This window comes from Physeter macrocephalus, chromosome 12 (assembly GCF_002837175.3).
Source record: "Physeter macrocephalus isolate SW-GA chromosome 12, ASM283717v5, whole genome shotgun sequence".
NCBI classification, from domain to species: Eukaryota; Metazoa; Chordata; class Mammalia; order Artiodactyla; family Physeteridae; genus Physeter; species Physeter macrocephalus.
Window position 1 is genome coordinate 17,345,094 of NC_041225.1, and position 17,000 is coordinate 17,362,093.

Sequence of the window (17,000 nt, forward strand, 5' to 3'; positions counted from 1 at the left end):
AATAACTCAATTTTGTTTCTTTTTATGGCTGAGTAATATTCCATTGTATATATGTGCCACATCTTCTTTATCCATTCATCTGTCGATGGACACTGAGGTTGCTTCCATGTCCTGGCTATTGTAAACAGAGCTGCAATGAACATTGTGGTACATGACTCTTTTTGAATTATGGTTTTTTCAGGGTATATGCCCAGTAGTGGGACTGCTGGGTCATATGGGAGTTCTATTTTTAGTTTTTTAAGGAATGTCCATGCTGTTCTCCATAGTGGCTGTATCGATTTGCATTCCCACCAACAGTGCAAGAGGGTTCCCTTTTCTCCACACCTTCTCCAACATTTATTGTTTGTAGATTTTTTGATGATGGCCATTCTGACCAGTGTGAGGTGATACCTCATTGTAGTTTTGATTTGCATTTCTCTAACTATTAGTGATGTTGAGCATCCTTTCATGTGTTTCTTGGCAATATGATATGAGTTTTTAAACAACCTGCAGTCCACAGAAGGATCTTCTACTCTTGGGCCCTCTGACCCAAACAAAGGAAAAAACTATTCTTGAACATTTGTATGTTGTTATGATACTAATTTTCTTCTGATTATAAAAGATGTTTATGAAGGTGTAACAAACAACTATGATGTTATAGTAAGCTAATAACAGTTAAAAAATATTTATCTAGTGATTATGCTAGACACTCTACATTCTTGCTAGGCATATTCTCATCTACTCTCCATTTTTACAGTTGATAAACTGAGAGAAGTTAAATGATAGGATCACACAGCCAGGCAGGGGACTTGAACTCATGTGGGTCTTAAACACTCCACTCTATTGTCTTCTCATGTAGAACAAAGCATGATATAAAGTGCTATGTGGTTTTATCCCAGCTACATTAAAAAGTTCATGTAAAAGATAGTATAAAAATTTTTTAAGTACATTGAAAATCAGTAAAAAATACATTAACAGTGAGTTAATTCTGGGTGGTAAATATGAGAGTTTTTAATCTAATTTTCATAAATATAAGTTATATTTACCTTTAGCCTATTTGCTTTAGCTATAAATAGAGCACACAAAGTAGATCCTATAAATTCACATCTCTTGTTTTTGTTGCTACTAACTTTTAAAAAATAAACTTTCTTTTAAAATAGTTTTAGACTTATAGAAGTTATTAAAATAGTATAGAGAGTGCCCATATACCCTACACTTAGCTTCCTCTATTATTAACATCTTATATTAGTATGGTAAATTTGTCACAATTCATGAACCAATATTGATACATTATTAACTAAAGTCCATATTTTATTCAGATTTCTTCCATTTTTACATAATGTCCTTTTTCTGTTCCAGGATCCCATTATTCATTAATTTTTGAACAAAGTACTTTAACACCTCAGGCAACTTTTTAATAATTAACCAAGTTTTGCATCTTTATATCTGATTATGTAAATTAAAATATTTAACAGTTAAAAAAATACAGACTTTTATGATGCAAACTGAACACATTGAGAGTGATAGCAAAGCAAGGGAAATTATTTGGACCAAAAATTTTAAAGGGGGAAGAAAGTTTCCAAGTAGAATTTTTTAATGTTAAAATTAAAAGTGATATTGGTAATGAGAGCTCTGGATAAAGCTGAACTGTACTGGCTTACAGAGGAAGTAATTAAAAGAGAAATTTTCCTAAAAAGAATCACAGTGCTAAAGAGGACCAAATAATGTATCATGGTCTGTATACTCATATTCAAACAGAGTAACAGTCCATCAAATAAATCTACGCTTTTCTTAAAAATTTCGGAAGGTTATCTTCATTTGTTGGTTTATTCAAATATTTATCCTTCACTAAGGAAGTACTTCCTAAGGTTTAATACACATCTATTATACCCCCGTTCCCTCTTTTCTCTGATATTTAATACTATATGTCTGAAAATTTCATTTAGAAATTATGTGGCATATTCTGTGTAATAAAGGTAAAAAATGGCTAGTTCCAAAGCCTGAGCTATTCTACAAAATGAAATGAGGGCTATGCCTCAGAAGAAATACCTATTTTTCTTGGAGAAAAAGAATGTAGGAACAAGTATACCTGTTTTTCTTGTTTAGCTTTAGAAAACTGTTCTTGGAGATTGTCATTCTCATGAGCCAAGATATCCCTTTCCCTGGCAATTTGAGACAGCTCATCATTTGTTTCATCCAATTGCCGACGCATCCTGGAAATGTCTTGTTCACACATAATTAGGGCTTCATTAGACTGTCTATTCCACAAATCAAATAGTACATAAGAAGAGACATTTTACCGGAACAGAATAACAAATTTTCACAAGACAGAAGATAGACAGTTAGCATGAAAACATCTGAAGAAGTTTTAAATACATTTAAATTTGTAGGGATAAACACTGCAGAGATAGTGCACTGAAGTTCCTCTGTGTTGCCAACATTTCACTATAAAAAAGGATGCCAAATATACATGGTAGTCAATGATTTGTTAAGCATTTCAAAACTTCTGACATTCAAGTATAAGAAAGCCTTCATCCTACCTCTAGCTGCTATGGCTTAGTCTCCTCTGCAGGCTCCTCTTCCTCTGCCCTCTTAAAAATGAATGGTTCTCAGAGCTTAACCCTTAGCCTCCTGATTCTTCTCACACTACCCCTTCTCTCAGACAATTCCTATTCATATCCGTGGCTCCCAACTCTGTCTACACCCAGATGACTCTGAAATGATCACCCCAGCCTCAGCCTCTCCCTTACACTCTAGACCCTTATATTTAACTGCTAACTAGACATACTTATAAGGACATCTCAAAAGCTCTTCAAAGAAAAATCTTTTCTCACGTAGGTTCATCATGTCCAGTATTCATCCCCAGACAGAAACCTGGCATTTTCCTAGATTTTCTCCTTTACAAACACCACACTCCTGTCCTCCAAACTCCCAACCCCAATTTATCATCACCTCTGCAGCCTAGCTGATCTTTCCAGCATAAAAATCTCAAAATTCTTTAATGATTTCTCATTGCCCACAGACTCATCTGTCTGTAACACAGGCCTCTGCCTGCCTACCTAGCCTCTCCTCCTTCATTTCTACCCTTACACTTTGGGTTCCAACACACTCACCTACTTGTCATTCAAGAGGCTCTTGAACATGATCTGTGGTTCTTTGTGGCTTTGTTATTCTTTCTACCTTGAATGCCTTCTCTTTCCTTTCCTTGGCAAACGGCGTATCCTCCCTTTACTTCCCTAAACAGACTTAGGCCTCCTTTCAACATTAGAGAGTTATCATCTTACATATAACATTAAGCTCCTTGTTTCTTACTATCTTTGTACAATACCTAACATAGTACTTTGCCCCCAATAAGTGCTCACATTTTTGTTGAATAAGTGACTTACCTTGATGCCTGTTCCATCTCAGCAATGATATTCTTCATGCCTGAAATGGTCTTTTCCTTGAAAAGTAATATAAGTATTAAATAAAAAATTATCTTAAACTGTTATTTCTGTTAAAACTGAATAAACTAAAAGAATTTCCCCTCCCTTTTGGATTTCCATTTGGTTTTAAACAGTTATGTTCTATTTTTCTTTGCTATACTTTAAAACTAAAGCCTAATATATCAGTGTGAGTATATGTACTGGATAAAACAATAGATTATGCTCATTTAAGCAAAGACTAAACTTAGGTATATTGATATGAGATCATTATATCAAATACTGTTAAAAGATCTTTTGTGCAGTTATCCAGCAACACAAGAACCCCTTAAGCACCCTGTTTTTGGAAGAAAACCAATGGTTTGGCATTGTAGTGTTCTATACTGGGAATAGGACTGATTTACTTCCTCACTTCTTCATGTTATAAAACCCAGGAAAGTGAATCATGTAAAACTGAATTTAGTTATTAAGAATAATAACTTCAACCAAGTATAATATATATATGTCATCAACATCATCTTCAAAAAGCTGTTCCAATGGAATTACTTATAAAAGTATATGATTAATTTTAGGTGTGAGTTAATAAGGAGGTAAGCATTAGGCCTAGAGCAAAGGTATAAAAAAATAAATTGTTATTCTTCCTTTTCAAGGGTATGGTGAGGAAGTAGAATTAATGGAGTCAATCAAGACTGAAATGAGGGGGAATATCTTAATGCCATCAATACCATTCCCGCACCTCCTCCTTTAAAAACTCGCTGATCCTGAACTAGTTACAGATACTTCACATAGGTTCTTAGCACTAACATTAGTTCTAAAAAAGTAGGAAAATTATTCTTTCACTAAATACCTAGATTTCACTTTGCCCTTTAAATTTTCAAATCCTTAGTAACCAAGTAGCAAGATGAAAAACTAAATCTGTATTTCCCAACTAGTGCTGTTCCTTTCATCAGAGAGACAGGTACGTGCGTGTGTGTGTGTGTGTGTGTGTGTGTGTGTGATCTTCCTTTATTCACGTGCTCCTCTCTAGGGTATTTTTAGCTCTGGTTTCCCATTCTGCTTTCTGGTAGAATGGTACAGATTCCACATCTGGCAGTAATGGGTATTGAAGTATGGTTAAAATATCCATTAGCAAAACTGTTAAACCCCTTTAAGAAGCACAAGCCAATGGAAGAAAAACTCAAAGAGAAAATACCACTTAAAATGGAATATTTACACATGCTTTTGAAATATAACTTAATACACTTCTAAATAAATTCTGAAAAGCTAACTGAACTTCTAGTGTTTCTGACAGAAGTTCCTTGGTTAAAATTTAAACATGGTTTATAAGCCTAAAAAGGACTTTCCTTTATCAATAGAAATTCATCATGAAAGACTCTCTAAGAACACTGTAAATTATCCAGGGCAACAAAATTACTGTATAGAATCCAATAATATATCCTCTTAGCCTATTTTTCTCTTAATGTGACCCAAATAGTACTATTTCTTAAATTGTTGAAATTTATGCCATAATTATCAATTTGATATTCCTTGTACAACCTCAATACGTTTGTCCAACCAGTGACATAGATTCAAGTTAATTGTTAAAAATTCAACCTGGACAGGATGGTCAAAAATCTACTCAGAAAAAAGAAACAAACTAAAATTTTACACAAATAATTCTGGCTTTTACGATTCAAAAATAATTCTAGCTTTTATGATTCAAAATAATAAATAATTCTGGCTTTTATGATTCAAAAATCTGTGAACTGGCTATTGAATTTTCTAACTTTAATTGGTAACAAGTAGTAGAACATCTTTTAAAACTATGATTACCAGTAAAAATTCACCTTATTCACTATAATATTGACTTTTCCATAGTAATTTATTTCTGTAATCTCCAGATTAAACTATAAAACTGCTTTTCACTGAAAGGCATTATAAATTCAGCTCTGAAATACCACTCTAGAGAACATTTCCTCTTTTGAATGTCTAACACTGCTTTAAAAAGTTATTTTCCCTTCATAGGACGGGTGCGTTTACATTCATAATCCTATACAAAACTCTTAATTTTGAAATGGACTTGCAACTCAATATTCTTTGTGAAGGAAAAGATAATATTGGTACAGTTAGTAGAATGGAAGAAATGTGAAATACAAGATATAACAGAGGGAACAGATATTCAGAAAGAATTGAGTAATTTGTTTCTAAATATTAATGTTTTTAAAGAAAATCATGTTAAACTATTCAAAAAGTGGTTTGAATATAATGAGAAACAAAATCCCACCCCCCAAAATACCATAAAATTTCAAAAACATTAAAAGGTATTAACTATAAAGTAATGAGTCAGACTTTTCAAAAGCCAAAATTTACTACCTCACATATTTTGATAAGTTCAATTGTGCTCATGATTCCCAAATCTATTAACTTCAATTTTCTCTCCAAACCTTAAAATCCAAGAGCCTATGAATATTTCACTACATGTCCCAAAGGCATGTCAATAATCTTCCTCTCTAAGCTTGTTCTGTGTCCTGTGTTTCCTACTTCACACATAGGAACTATTCATTTGGTTCCTGAGTCAGAAAGCGCATCTTGTCAGTCTTACTTCCTAGAGTTGCCTATTTCTCTCATGGATACTGCCTCTCCTAATACAGTTCTTATCATTTTACTCCTAACTAGTGTCCTTGTCACTACTCTAACTTCCCTACAATCCACCTTTTATGTAGATTAACAAGGGCTAGGATAATGTTTTAAAGATCTAATTGTAACATTTCATTTTCATTATTTCAATGTTCCTCTATATCCATGATGATGGAAACTAAACTCAACATCATGTGTAGTTCTGATTTGTTGCTTATCTATCCCATCTCATCTTTTACCACCGCCCCCCCTTCATCCCCCCATACTCACCTCTTTGCACTCTATTCTCTGGACATATTAAACTATCAAGAAATCTCAAGAAATTCTCTTATGAAAGCCACTGGGCTTTCATATAATCTGCTCTACTTGTTTGTATCACCCTTTCTCTAAAAGGTGCTCTACCTGTCTGGATCACTCTTTCTCTCACTGTCCCCTTTCTCTAAATCTTTTCTTGGCTAATTCCTACTCATCTTTCAGGGCAGTGTAGGCACCATCACTACGTGGAAGGCTTCCTAGATCTGCTCCCTCCCCTAATCCAACCCCCAGGCTGAATCAGGTATGTTTCTGACAAACTTCACTCATACGTTGTGCATACGTCATTATGGTACTTAGCACATTCTATCATAACAGCCTCTTTCTTTATCTTTCTCCGAATTATACCATAGGCCTTTGGAAGGTATGCCCACTCAACCTCAGTTTCTAACATAATTCCTGGTACATGTCAATAAATGTTTGTTGAATGGATGGATGGATGGATGGATGGATAAATGAATGAATTAGTTCCCTTAGAGAGGGGAAAGACCTTATGCCAGTGATGCTGCCTTTGCTTAAGACATTTGTGGAAAACAGTTTAGGAATTGCCTTCAGAATCAGTTTATGAGCTAGAAAAGGGGGTCAATATTTCCCTGCCTTTTTGAGAACACCTTTTTTGTTGTTGTTGTTGTTGTTTGAAGAACAGAAATGTGGGATGAAGCTTATCATCTAACTTTATTCACCAGTTCCATGTGATCCACTCTCAAGGCTAAGGATGATGTAACAACGTGCCCCCAGTTCTGAATACAATTACAAAGGTGGTTTTAATGAAATACACATATTGCCTCTCAAAGTGGCTACCTAAAAACGTAAGTTCTGGTGTGCTTTTAAAAAGAAATCAGTCTCACTGCCTTTTTTTAATTATGCTTTACATTCTGATATTTGAATTAGTTATTGTTAGTGAATGTTGATCATAAACTGATGACAGAAAAATCTATTTAAAAATATTAGCTAGTGAATTTGAACACATATTTCCTAAGACTACCTTGAAATATTTCAAAATCAGATTTTAAAGTTTTAGCTCTCTAGGAAAAAATTGAGAAAATCCTATTATTTTATTCAGATTCAAGCTCAAACACTTCTTTAAACCACGGTTGTCAGAACATACTTTCATTGCCAAACTCTCTCCAAGGGATGCAATATTCTCAGATTTTTTATCCAAACATGCTTGCAGGCATTCCTTTTCTTTAGCCAGATCATTGAGGGTTACACCAAGAATGCTGATTTCTTCTCGCTGGGCAATACTCTGTCTTGTAAAATTATCTAAATGTGTAATCATAAAGGCATTGTTTTAATCAAGATAAATTTTTTTGCAGTTCAAGCAGAGTGAAATACTTTTCAAAGAAAATTCTCCTATATTATATTCAATGACTAAATATAAAGTACTGTATCCCAAATAAATAATGGCTTTTGTTGTTAGCGATTAAAAATGAAGGTTAACCATGAAATTCTAAATGACATAAATGTAAAAGCACAATTAATACATTTGAATTAGAACAGCAAAGGATATATGTGGAATATAGAAAAATGGTACAGATGAACTGGTTTGCAAGGAAGAAATAGAGACACAGATGTAAAGAACAAACATATGGACACCAAGTGGGGAAAGAGGTGCGGGGGGAGGTGGTGGGATGAATTGGGAGATTGTGATTGACATGTATACACTAATATGTATAAAATGGATAACTAATAAGAATCTGCTGTATAAAAAAATAAATAAAATAAATTCAAAAAAACATAACAGAAAAGAATATGATAATGTATATATATGTATAACTGAATTACTTTGCTGTACAGCAGAAATTAACACAACATTGGAAATCAACTATACTTCAATAAAGTACATTTTTTAAAAAAAAGAACAGCAAAGGAAAGTTCTTTATAACAAGTTCTCAAAGTAGAATGTGTGGCGGGGTAGGGGAGGGTGTGTGGATGAAGCACGTGGACTATCAATTTTCCCCCCTCTAATTTCACCTCCCTCTAGCTTAGAATCACTGTTGGATGTAAGCTGGTAACTAACAGATCTTAATAAAATATCCAATTAAGTCATCTTCAGAGTCAAATATCTTCTAGTATTTTGGTTTTTCTAAAGTAGTGTTATAAAAATTCCTAGAAAAAAAATCATCCCAGGAAGTCTGATTTGATTTGTAAGAACGCTGGCAAGCCAATGTCACTGTTGAAGGACTGAAAGATGGTGTAGAATAATGGTTTCTAAATTGTGGTTTCTCAACCAGCACCATTGGCAGCACCTGGGAACTTGTGAGAAATACAAATTCTTAGGTCCCATCCTAGACCTACTGAATTAGAAATTCTGAGTGGGCAGACCAATTTATGTTTTAACAAGCACCCCTCCCAAGGGATTCTAATGCACAATAAAGTTTGAGAACCACTTGAGGAAATTGGTAAGGATACAAAAGCCCTGGCCGTATCCTACTTCGAGGAGCCTACCTCAGTGAGATTTAGCTCTCCAGGTTAAGACTGAAGTTTGAGAACCACTGCTCTAGAGCTCTACTAAGGAAGCTCTGTGACTAGACCTCTAAGTAAATGCCCACCAAGGGCCACCCAGTGCAGCACTAAGAGACGTAATCCCATATGCCAAGAGGGTGATTTATATAATACATCACATCCCTTTTCCAGGCAAACCACATGTTTTGGGTGTTCTGTTATCTGAGTTCATTCCCACTGGCATAAAATAAACTCTAAAACAGCTAGTATCTCCTAGCTTAAAAGAATCCTCAACCCCACATCCCACTTAAGCTACCACCCCATTTTTCTACTACTCTTAATAGCCAAACTTCTTAAGACTTCTATTCTCTCCTGTCTCTAGCTCCTCACTTCCCAATCATTCATCAACATACTCCATCTTCCACATCTAACACTATAATTCAAACTTTTTGGGGGGTCAGTGCTACCAAAACCTCCAATGTGCCAATCCAATCAATGTTTTTTCATTCTCATCTTATTTTGCTTCTTGAAAGTATCTGACAATTGATCATATCCTCCTTTTTAAAACATGTTGCTCTCTTGCTTCCCCAAATGACACTCACTTCTGGGTTTTCTTCCTATGTCTTTGGTTTCTTCTTACTCAGTCCCGGATCCTCTTCTCCTCATTCTCTATATTTCCCCTAGGTGATTTCATGGTTTTAAAATATCATTTATATGCTGATGTGTCCCAAATGTATATCTTTAGCTTAGATTTCTCGTCTGAGATACAAACTTATCTATTTACCTGCTTACCCTACATTTTTACTTGAACTTAAAATATCCAGAAATGAGTTCTTGAATCTTCCCCTTTTATATTTTCTTTTAATACTTCCTGTCTCAATAAAAAGCACCTCCACCCACCTAATTGCTTATGTCAGATATTTTTGAACTGCATAATAGCAAATCTTAAAAATATTTATTCAGTTTTAAAATGGGCTCTTTTATAGTCCTGACCAAAATTTTACTTTAAAGTTATAAGAAGATTAAGTTATGACCATATTTTCATAAAGATCATTGGTAAGAAACAATAATAGGAGACTATAAAAATAATTTTCTCTAAAAACTCAAGTGATACCATAGATATAGCCAAATATATGTACACTTTCCACCAAAAATAGTATATATGTAATGTATTTCATTACAACAGCTATGGGCATGACATATAATATAAAAACTTATAAATTCAAAATTGATCATCATAAATTTACCAAGTATTGCTGCTTTGTTTAGCTATTTCTTCACTGAAAAATATGGAGCCATGTCTAAGTATTTATGGTCCTAAATTTAAGTAAAAATTTTTATTATCAAAGAAAAATATATTTTCCCATGATTTCTGACTAAAATACTTTAAGGGCATATTTCTAAGTTTATCTATGTTATAACTGAAGAAAAGAAAACTTTTTTTTAAACCAGACTTTAAAAAAAAAGTAACATCAGGAAAAAAAAAAAAACTCACCAATTTTTTCATCCAAGCACATAATTTTCTCCTGAGTAAGCTGTAGCTCATATTTTTTCTTAGCAAGGTGTCGTTGAGTATCAGAAAGATCTTTTTCTGTGTTTTCATATAAAAGTCTGTAAACATTTTAATAATAAAACTAATTCTGAAATTTTGTTTTATCAACTTTTTAGTGTATTTAAATCTAAAAACGTTTAAGAATACTAATGTACATTTTTTTCTTCTTAGTATTTTCATTATAAAAACACATTATAGGAGGTTTGAAATATAAAGGATAAAAAGGGATCCTCAATCCACCACTCCAACATAAGCAACTATTAGCATTTTGGTGTTCATTAGTTTGCATTTTTTTGGCTACACATATTTTAAAGTTACCATATTCTAAATTCAAAACTGAATCCTGATATTTTTCCACCTACACTTATTCTTTAATATTTTTTAATCTTATTATTCAGCCCTCCAAATTATCATTTTCTGGCTGAAAAACCTTAAATGAGCAGTAACCATTTACTTAAGTACTCCCCTAATATTAGACATTTAGGTTCATTTTAGGTTTTCACTATTATAAATAAATCTGTAATGAACAGCATTTCATTGAGTCCACAAACATTTATTAAGTGTCTAGTATGCACCAGGTACTAGGTGTTGAGGAAGCTATGGTGAACTAGGTGGGCAGTGGCCCTGGTCTCATGGAGTTCACAGTCAATAAACAAATATTAATAAGTAAACAGATTATAATTTCTGGAAATATGGAAGCTAGATAATCTGAAAGTCCTCTCACCACAAAACACTTACACATATTAAATATGATGTAAGAAGCATCCTTTTAAATGTATAGCAAAACTTAGAAGGATTTGTAAGGGAAGTTCCCTGGAGCCAAATCAGAGCAATAAGACAATGAACTGATGTTATGTTAGATACAGTTGGGGTTTGCCTGTCTCTGTGGCCTAGAGTCTTGCCTTTTAACTCAGAAACAGAAGATGAGGCCACAGAGGTGGCTGCAACACAAGTATTAGAACTAAGGTCCGGGAATTCCCTGGTGGTCCAGTGGTTAGGACCCTGTGTTCTCAATGCTGAGGGCCCAGGTTTGATCCCTGGTTGGGGAATTAAGATCCCACAAGCCATGTGGCATGGCCAAAAAAGAAGAAAAAAAAAAGAATTAAGATCCCCTACCATAAGGCCACTAAGGGCTACACTATTACTGGAGAGGACAGACTAGAAGAAATCAGCTTGCCAAACATTGCTAGGGCCAGGGTAATAAAAATAACTAAAAGTCTTCATTGGGAATTCTCAATCTCAAGATAAGAAATCAAAATAAAATCTGGTTCCAGGATGGTCATATAATCTAGAACACTCAGTGGAAATAAAAGTTCCCTGGAAGGACATGCCCTCAACTCAGGCATAAACTAAACCTCAGACAAAGGTCTGTTGAAAATGAGCTCACAATTCAATCTTAAAAACACATTAAGAAACAACCCAAACTTAGTGGGAGTCAAAAGACACACAAACTAAATTAAATCCCAAAGAACTTCAGATTATAGCATTATTAAATAGCAATTTAAAAATAGTTTTAAATACTAAGACATAATAGAATACACAATGAAAAGAAAAAAGAACCAGCAGATTTTTAAAAAGAACCAAAGAGAACTTCAGGAAATTAAACTAAAGTCACTGAAATAAAATTTTTAAAAGGACAACATCAAATGACAAGTTTAAGAACAAAATAGACACAGCTAAAGAGACAATTAGTAAGATAGAAAGAAAAAAAAAAAGCCAGATCAGAGGAAATTACCTATAATAGAGCACAGGAAAAAAGATAGAAAAAATACAAAAGAAAGTTTAAGAGACATAAAGAATAGAATGAGAAGGTCCAATATTCACCTAATAAAAATTCCATGAGATAACATAATATTCAAAGAAACAATGGCTCATATAATACATGAAATCTTAAACTAAAGAAACATCAATGAAAAACATAAACAGCAACTTTGAGGGAATGTAAATCATGGGTACAGCCAAAAAAAATATGTATCTATTAAGACAATTATAAATGGAGGAGGGTAAAAGCATTTAAAGGGACACAAGATTTCTACATTTAAACTGATAAAATGTGACACCAGTAGGCTGTGTTGAGTTATGTGTGTATAATGTAATACATAGAGCAACCAATGAAAACATCTACACAGAGATACTCAAAAGTATTAAAGATAGATCCAAATGGAATTCTTAAAAATGTTTAAGTAACCCACAGAAAGGTAGGAAAAAGAAAACAGAGATAAAAACAAAGGGCAGAAACAAACAAAAAAACAAATAAAACAGGAGACTTGAGCCCTAACATATAATAATTACATTAAATACATAAGGTCTACCTTATTTGTGTTAGCTAAACACTAGAAACAATCAAAATGTCCCTCAATAGATGGATGGTTAAACTGTGGTACATCCATGCCATGGAATATAATGACAAAAGTACATAAAACTACACATACACGTTGAACTAGTGACAATTTCTGCTTTTGATATTGTACTATAGTTATATAAAATGTAATAGCTGGGAGAAACTGGGTGAAGGAATCTCTGTATTTTTGCAACTTCCTTTCACCCTAAATTATTTTAAATTTAAGAAGTAAAACAAATTCTCAAATCCAAGCTGTACAACTAAACTAAATAAATAAAAATCTCAGGGTGGGAATTAGGAATCACTATATTTTTTAAAGTTCCTTATTTGATTCCAATATGCAGCCAAGGTTGTTAAGGAGTGCCTCCTACTGCTGCTTCACCCAGGGGAGCAAAAGGTGAAAAACTGACAAAGCAGATGGTACATAAGACAAAATGTTATTGCAATTTTATGGTGTCTCTCCCATCTTAGGACTTTTCCATCCCCCATAGTGTGAACTCAATGAGGCTGTTCCCCCCAAAGTACTGTATGACATAATAACTTATATCTTGATGGAAAAATGTGCTCACAGACCAAAATGACAAGACATTTGAAAAGACAAGTCATTTCAAAAGAAACAAAATATATTGATTACAGAATCCAGCAATAGCAGATATATTAGAAGAAATAGATCAAAAAATTTTAATTAGACTAATAAACATATTAAAAGAAAGAGAAAGATTATCAGCAATATGAAAAAAGAACCAAGGGGAAAAACAGATGTGACAAGTAGGAGAAATGTAGTAGATGAAATTAAAAGAAAAAAAAACCCAGATGGTATAAATAGCAGAATGACTACAGCTGATCAATGAGTTAGCAAACTGAAAGACCAAATCGAGGATATTTCTCAGAATGAAGTATAAAAGGACAAATAAATTGAAAACATGAGATGAAAAGTTAGAAGACTTACCAAACCTGACTTTAAGACCTACTATAGTAACCATAATAGAGAGCCCAGAAATAGGCTCACATTTATCACCATCAATGGGGAAAAGAAACAACTGGTATTGGAACAACTGAATTGCCATGTGGGGAAAAAAAATGAATCTTGACCCCTACATCACACCACATACAAAAGACATAATATAAAAGCTAAAACTATCCATATAATGCTTTTGAGAGAAATCACAAACATACACATAAAAAGTTTCAACCAATTTTAGTAAATCAAATCCAAGAATACAGAAAAACTATAATACATCATGTCCAAGTGGAGTTAACTCAGGAATGCAAGGTTGGTTTACAATCTAAAATTATTTAATGTTATTCACCATATTAACACCCTAAAAAGAGAAAAAGCCATATGACCAGATTAATAGATGCAAAATAGACATTTGACAAAATTCAATATCCACTCTTCATATGAACTCTCAGCAAATTAGGAAGAGAACTTTTTCAATCTGATAATAGGCACCTACAAAGAGCCTACAGCAAACATCACAATGGTGAATGCTTGAATGCTTTCCTACTAAGATTAAGAATAAAACAAGGATGACTGTTCTCATCCTTCTATTCAACATCATACTAGAGGTTCTAGCCAGAGAAATAAGGCAAGAAAAAGAAACAGTCATTCAGATTGGAAAAGAAGAAGCAAAACTCTCTATTCACAGACAACATGATAATCTATGTAGAAAACCCTACTGAATCTACCCCAAAAAATTATCTTAACAAGTGAGTTTTAGCAAGATTGCAAAATACAAGAGCAATACACAAAAATCAATTTTGTTTCTTACACAGGTATACCTCATTTTATTGCATTTTGCTTTACTGCACTTTGCAGATATTGCATTTTTTTTTTTTTTTTTTACAAATTGAAGGTTTGTGGCAACCTTGCAACATACAAATCTATTAACACCATTTTTGTAACAACGTTTGCTCACTTCATGTCTCTGTGTCACATCTTGGTAATTTTCAAAATATTTCAAACCCTCCACCAGCAAAAAGATTGACTTGCTAAAGGCTCAAATGATAGTTAGCATTTTTTAGCAATAAAGTCTTTTTATTTTATTTATTTATTTATTTATTTTTGGCTGCGTTGGGTCTTCGTTGCTGTGTGCGGGCTTTCTCTAGTTGCGGTGAGTGGGGGCTACTCTTTGTTGCAATGCTTGGGCTTCTCATTGCAGTGGCTTCTCTTGTTGCGGAGCACGGGCTCTAGGCACACAGGCTTCAGTAGTTGCAGCATGCGGGCTCAGTAGTTGTGGTTCACGGGCTCTAGAATGCAGGCTCAGTAGTTGTGGTGCATGGGCTTAGGTGCTCCACGGCATGTGGGATCTTCCCGGACCAGGGCTTGAACCCATGTCCCCTGCATTGGCAGGCAGATTCTTAACCACTGTGCCACCAGGGAAGTCCAATAAAGTCTTTTTAAATTGAGGTGTGTACATTTTTTTTTAGACATAATGCTATTGCACACTTAAGAGACTACAGTATAGTGTAAACATAACTTTTATATGTACTAAGAAGCCAAACAATTTGTGTGATTTGCTTTATTGTGACATTTGCTTTACTGCAGTGGTCTGGAACAGAACATGCAATATTTCCAAGGTCTGCTTGTACTAGCAAAAAAACAATAGGAAACTGAAATTTAAAAAGCATTTATAATAGTATAAAGAATGTGAAATACTTAGGTATAAATATGACAAAGGGTGTACAAGATTTGTACACTGAAAAAATATAAAACACTGTTGAGAGAAATTTTAAAAGATCTAAATAAATGGAGAGAGATTTTCTGTTTATGGATCAAAAGGCTCAATATTGTTCATAGTTAATTTTCCAAAATTGATCTGTAGATTCCACATAATTCTAAGCAAAATCCCAATAATAATTTGTGTACATTGACAAGATGATCCTAAAATTTATATGAAAATGTGAAGGACCTAGGACAGCCACAACAACTTTGAAAACGAACTACGTTGGAGGACTTAACAGTACTTGATTTCAAGACTAATTATGCAGCTTCAATTATCAAGACAGAGTGATACTAGCATAAAGATGGAAAAATAGATCAATGGAATAGAGTCCAGAAACAGACTCAAATATATGGTCAACCAATTTTTTCACTAAGATGCCAAGGCAATTCAGTGGGTGAATGGATAATCTTAACAAATAACCAATGGATACCCATATACAAAAAACAAACAAAAAAACTACCTCTACTTTTATCTCATACTTTATACAAAAATCAAAAAGGATTACAGACCTTACATTTATGTAAGAGCTAGAACTATAAAACTGCTAGAGGCAAACACAGCAAAAATTTTTAGTGACCTTAGGTTTGGCAAAGATTTCTTAAATAGAACACAAAAAGCATGATATAAATGAAAAATAATTTCAATTGTGCTTCATCAAAATTTAAAGTCTTTGCTCATCAAAAGACACTGATAACAATATAAAAAGGCAAGCTCTATACTGGGGCAAGATATTTGCAAAACATGTATCTGACAAAAAATTTGTATCTAGACCCTATAAAGGACTTTTATAAGTTAATGATAAAGAGATAAACCAATAAAAAATGGGCAAATACTTGAACAGATACTTCACTAAAGAATATATATGAATGGCAAATAAGTAAATGAACAGATAATATCACTGATCATTAGGGAAAAGCAAATTAAAACTACACTAAGATACTATACACCCACTAGTATAACTAAAGTAAAAAGACAGATGATATCAAGTGTTGATCAGGATATAAAGCAACTGGCACTCTCATGCACGGCTGGTGGGAATATAAAATGGTAAAACAATTTTGGAAAACAGTTTGGCTGCCCTGGAAGCTATCAGGGGAACCACCACTGTGTCCTTGGGTTATAGGATCAGGGCAGCAAGGATTTACAGTGGTACTTATCTGGCTTTTGGTGGAGAGCTGCCCTTGACAATGGAGACCAACATTCTGTGCACTATACCTGACTGTTACAAGATCCTACCTGATAACCCTCATTCAGTATGCATCTGGGAAAAAAAGCACCAATGCCTGCAGAATGGCACAGTAAATCAACAGTCATAAAGTATTTTAAAATATAGTTAAATTCTACTGTAGTCCAAGAAGAATCCCTTCAAATGCCCTGACGGATTATTTTCGTAAAACACTTTTAAAATGCGTGTTCATAAGTCAGAAAGAGAAAGACAAATACCGTATGCTAACACATATATATGGAATCTAAGAAAAAAAAATGTCATGAAGAACCTAGGGGTTAGACAGGAATAAAGACACAGACCTACTAGAGAATGGACTTGAGGATATGGGGAGGGGGAAGGGTAAGCTGTGACAAAGTGAGAGAGTGGCATGGACATATAT

At 33.8% G+C, this 17,000-nt stretch overlaps 1 protein-coding gene across 1 annotated transcript in view; it reads right to left on the bottom strand.

Moving 5' to 3' along the window:
* Positions 1-17,000, bottom strand: part of TSGA10 (testis specific 10) — a 106,927-nt gene that overhangs the window by 36,508 nt on the left and 53,419 nt on the right. Inside the window, exons 10-13 of the mRNA XM_024129966.3 lie at positions 10,270-10,385; positions 7,438-7,592; positions 3,366-3,421; positions 2,069-2,237 (exon numbers count right to left, since the gene is read on the bottom strand). Coding sequence (XP_023985734.1) covers positions 2,069-2,237; positions 3,366-3,421; positions 7,438-7,592; positions 10,270-10,385 — 496 coding nt within the window. The remainder of the gene's footprint in view (positions 1-2,068; positions 2,238-3,365; positions 3,422-7,437; positions 7,593-10,269; positions 10,386-17,000) is intronic.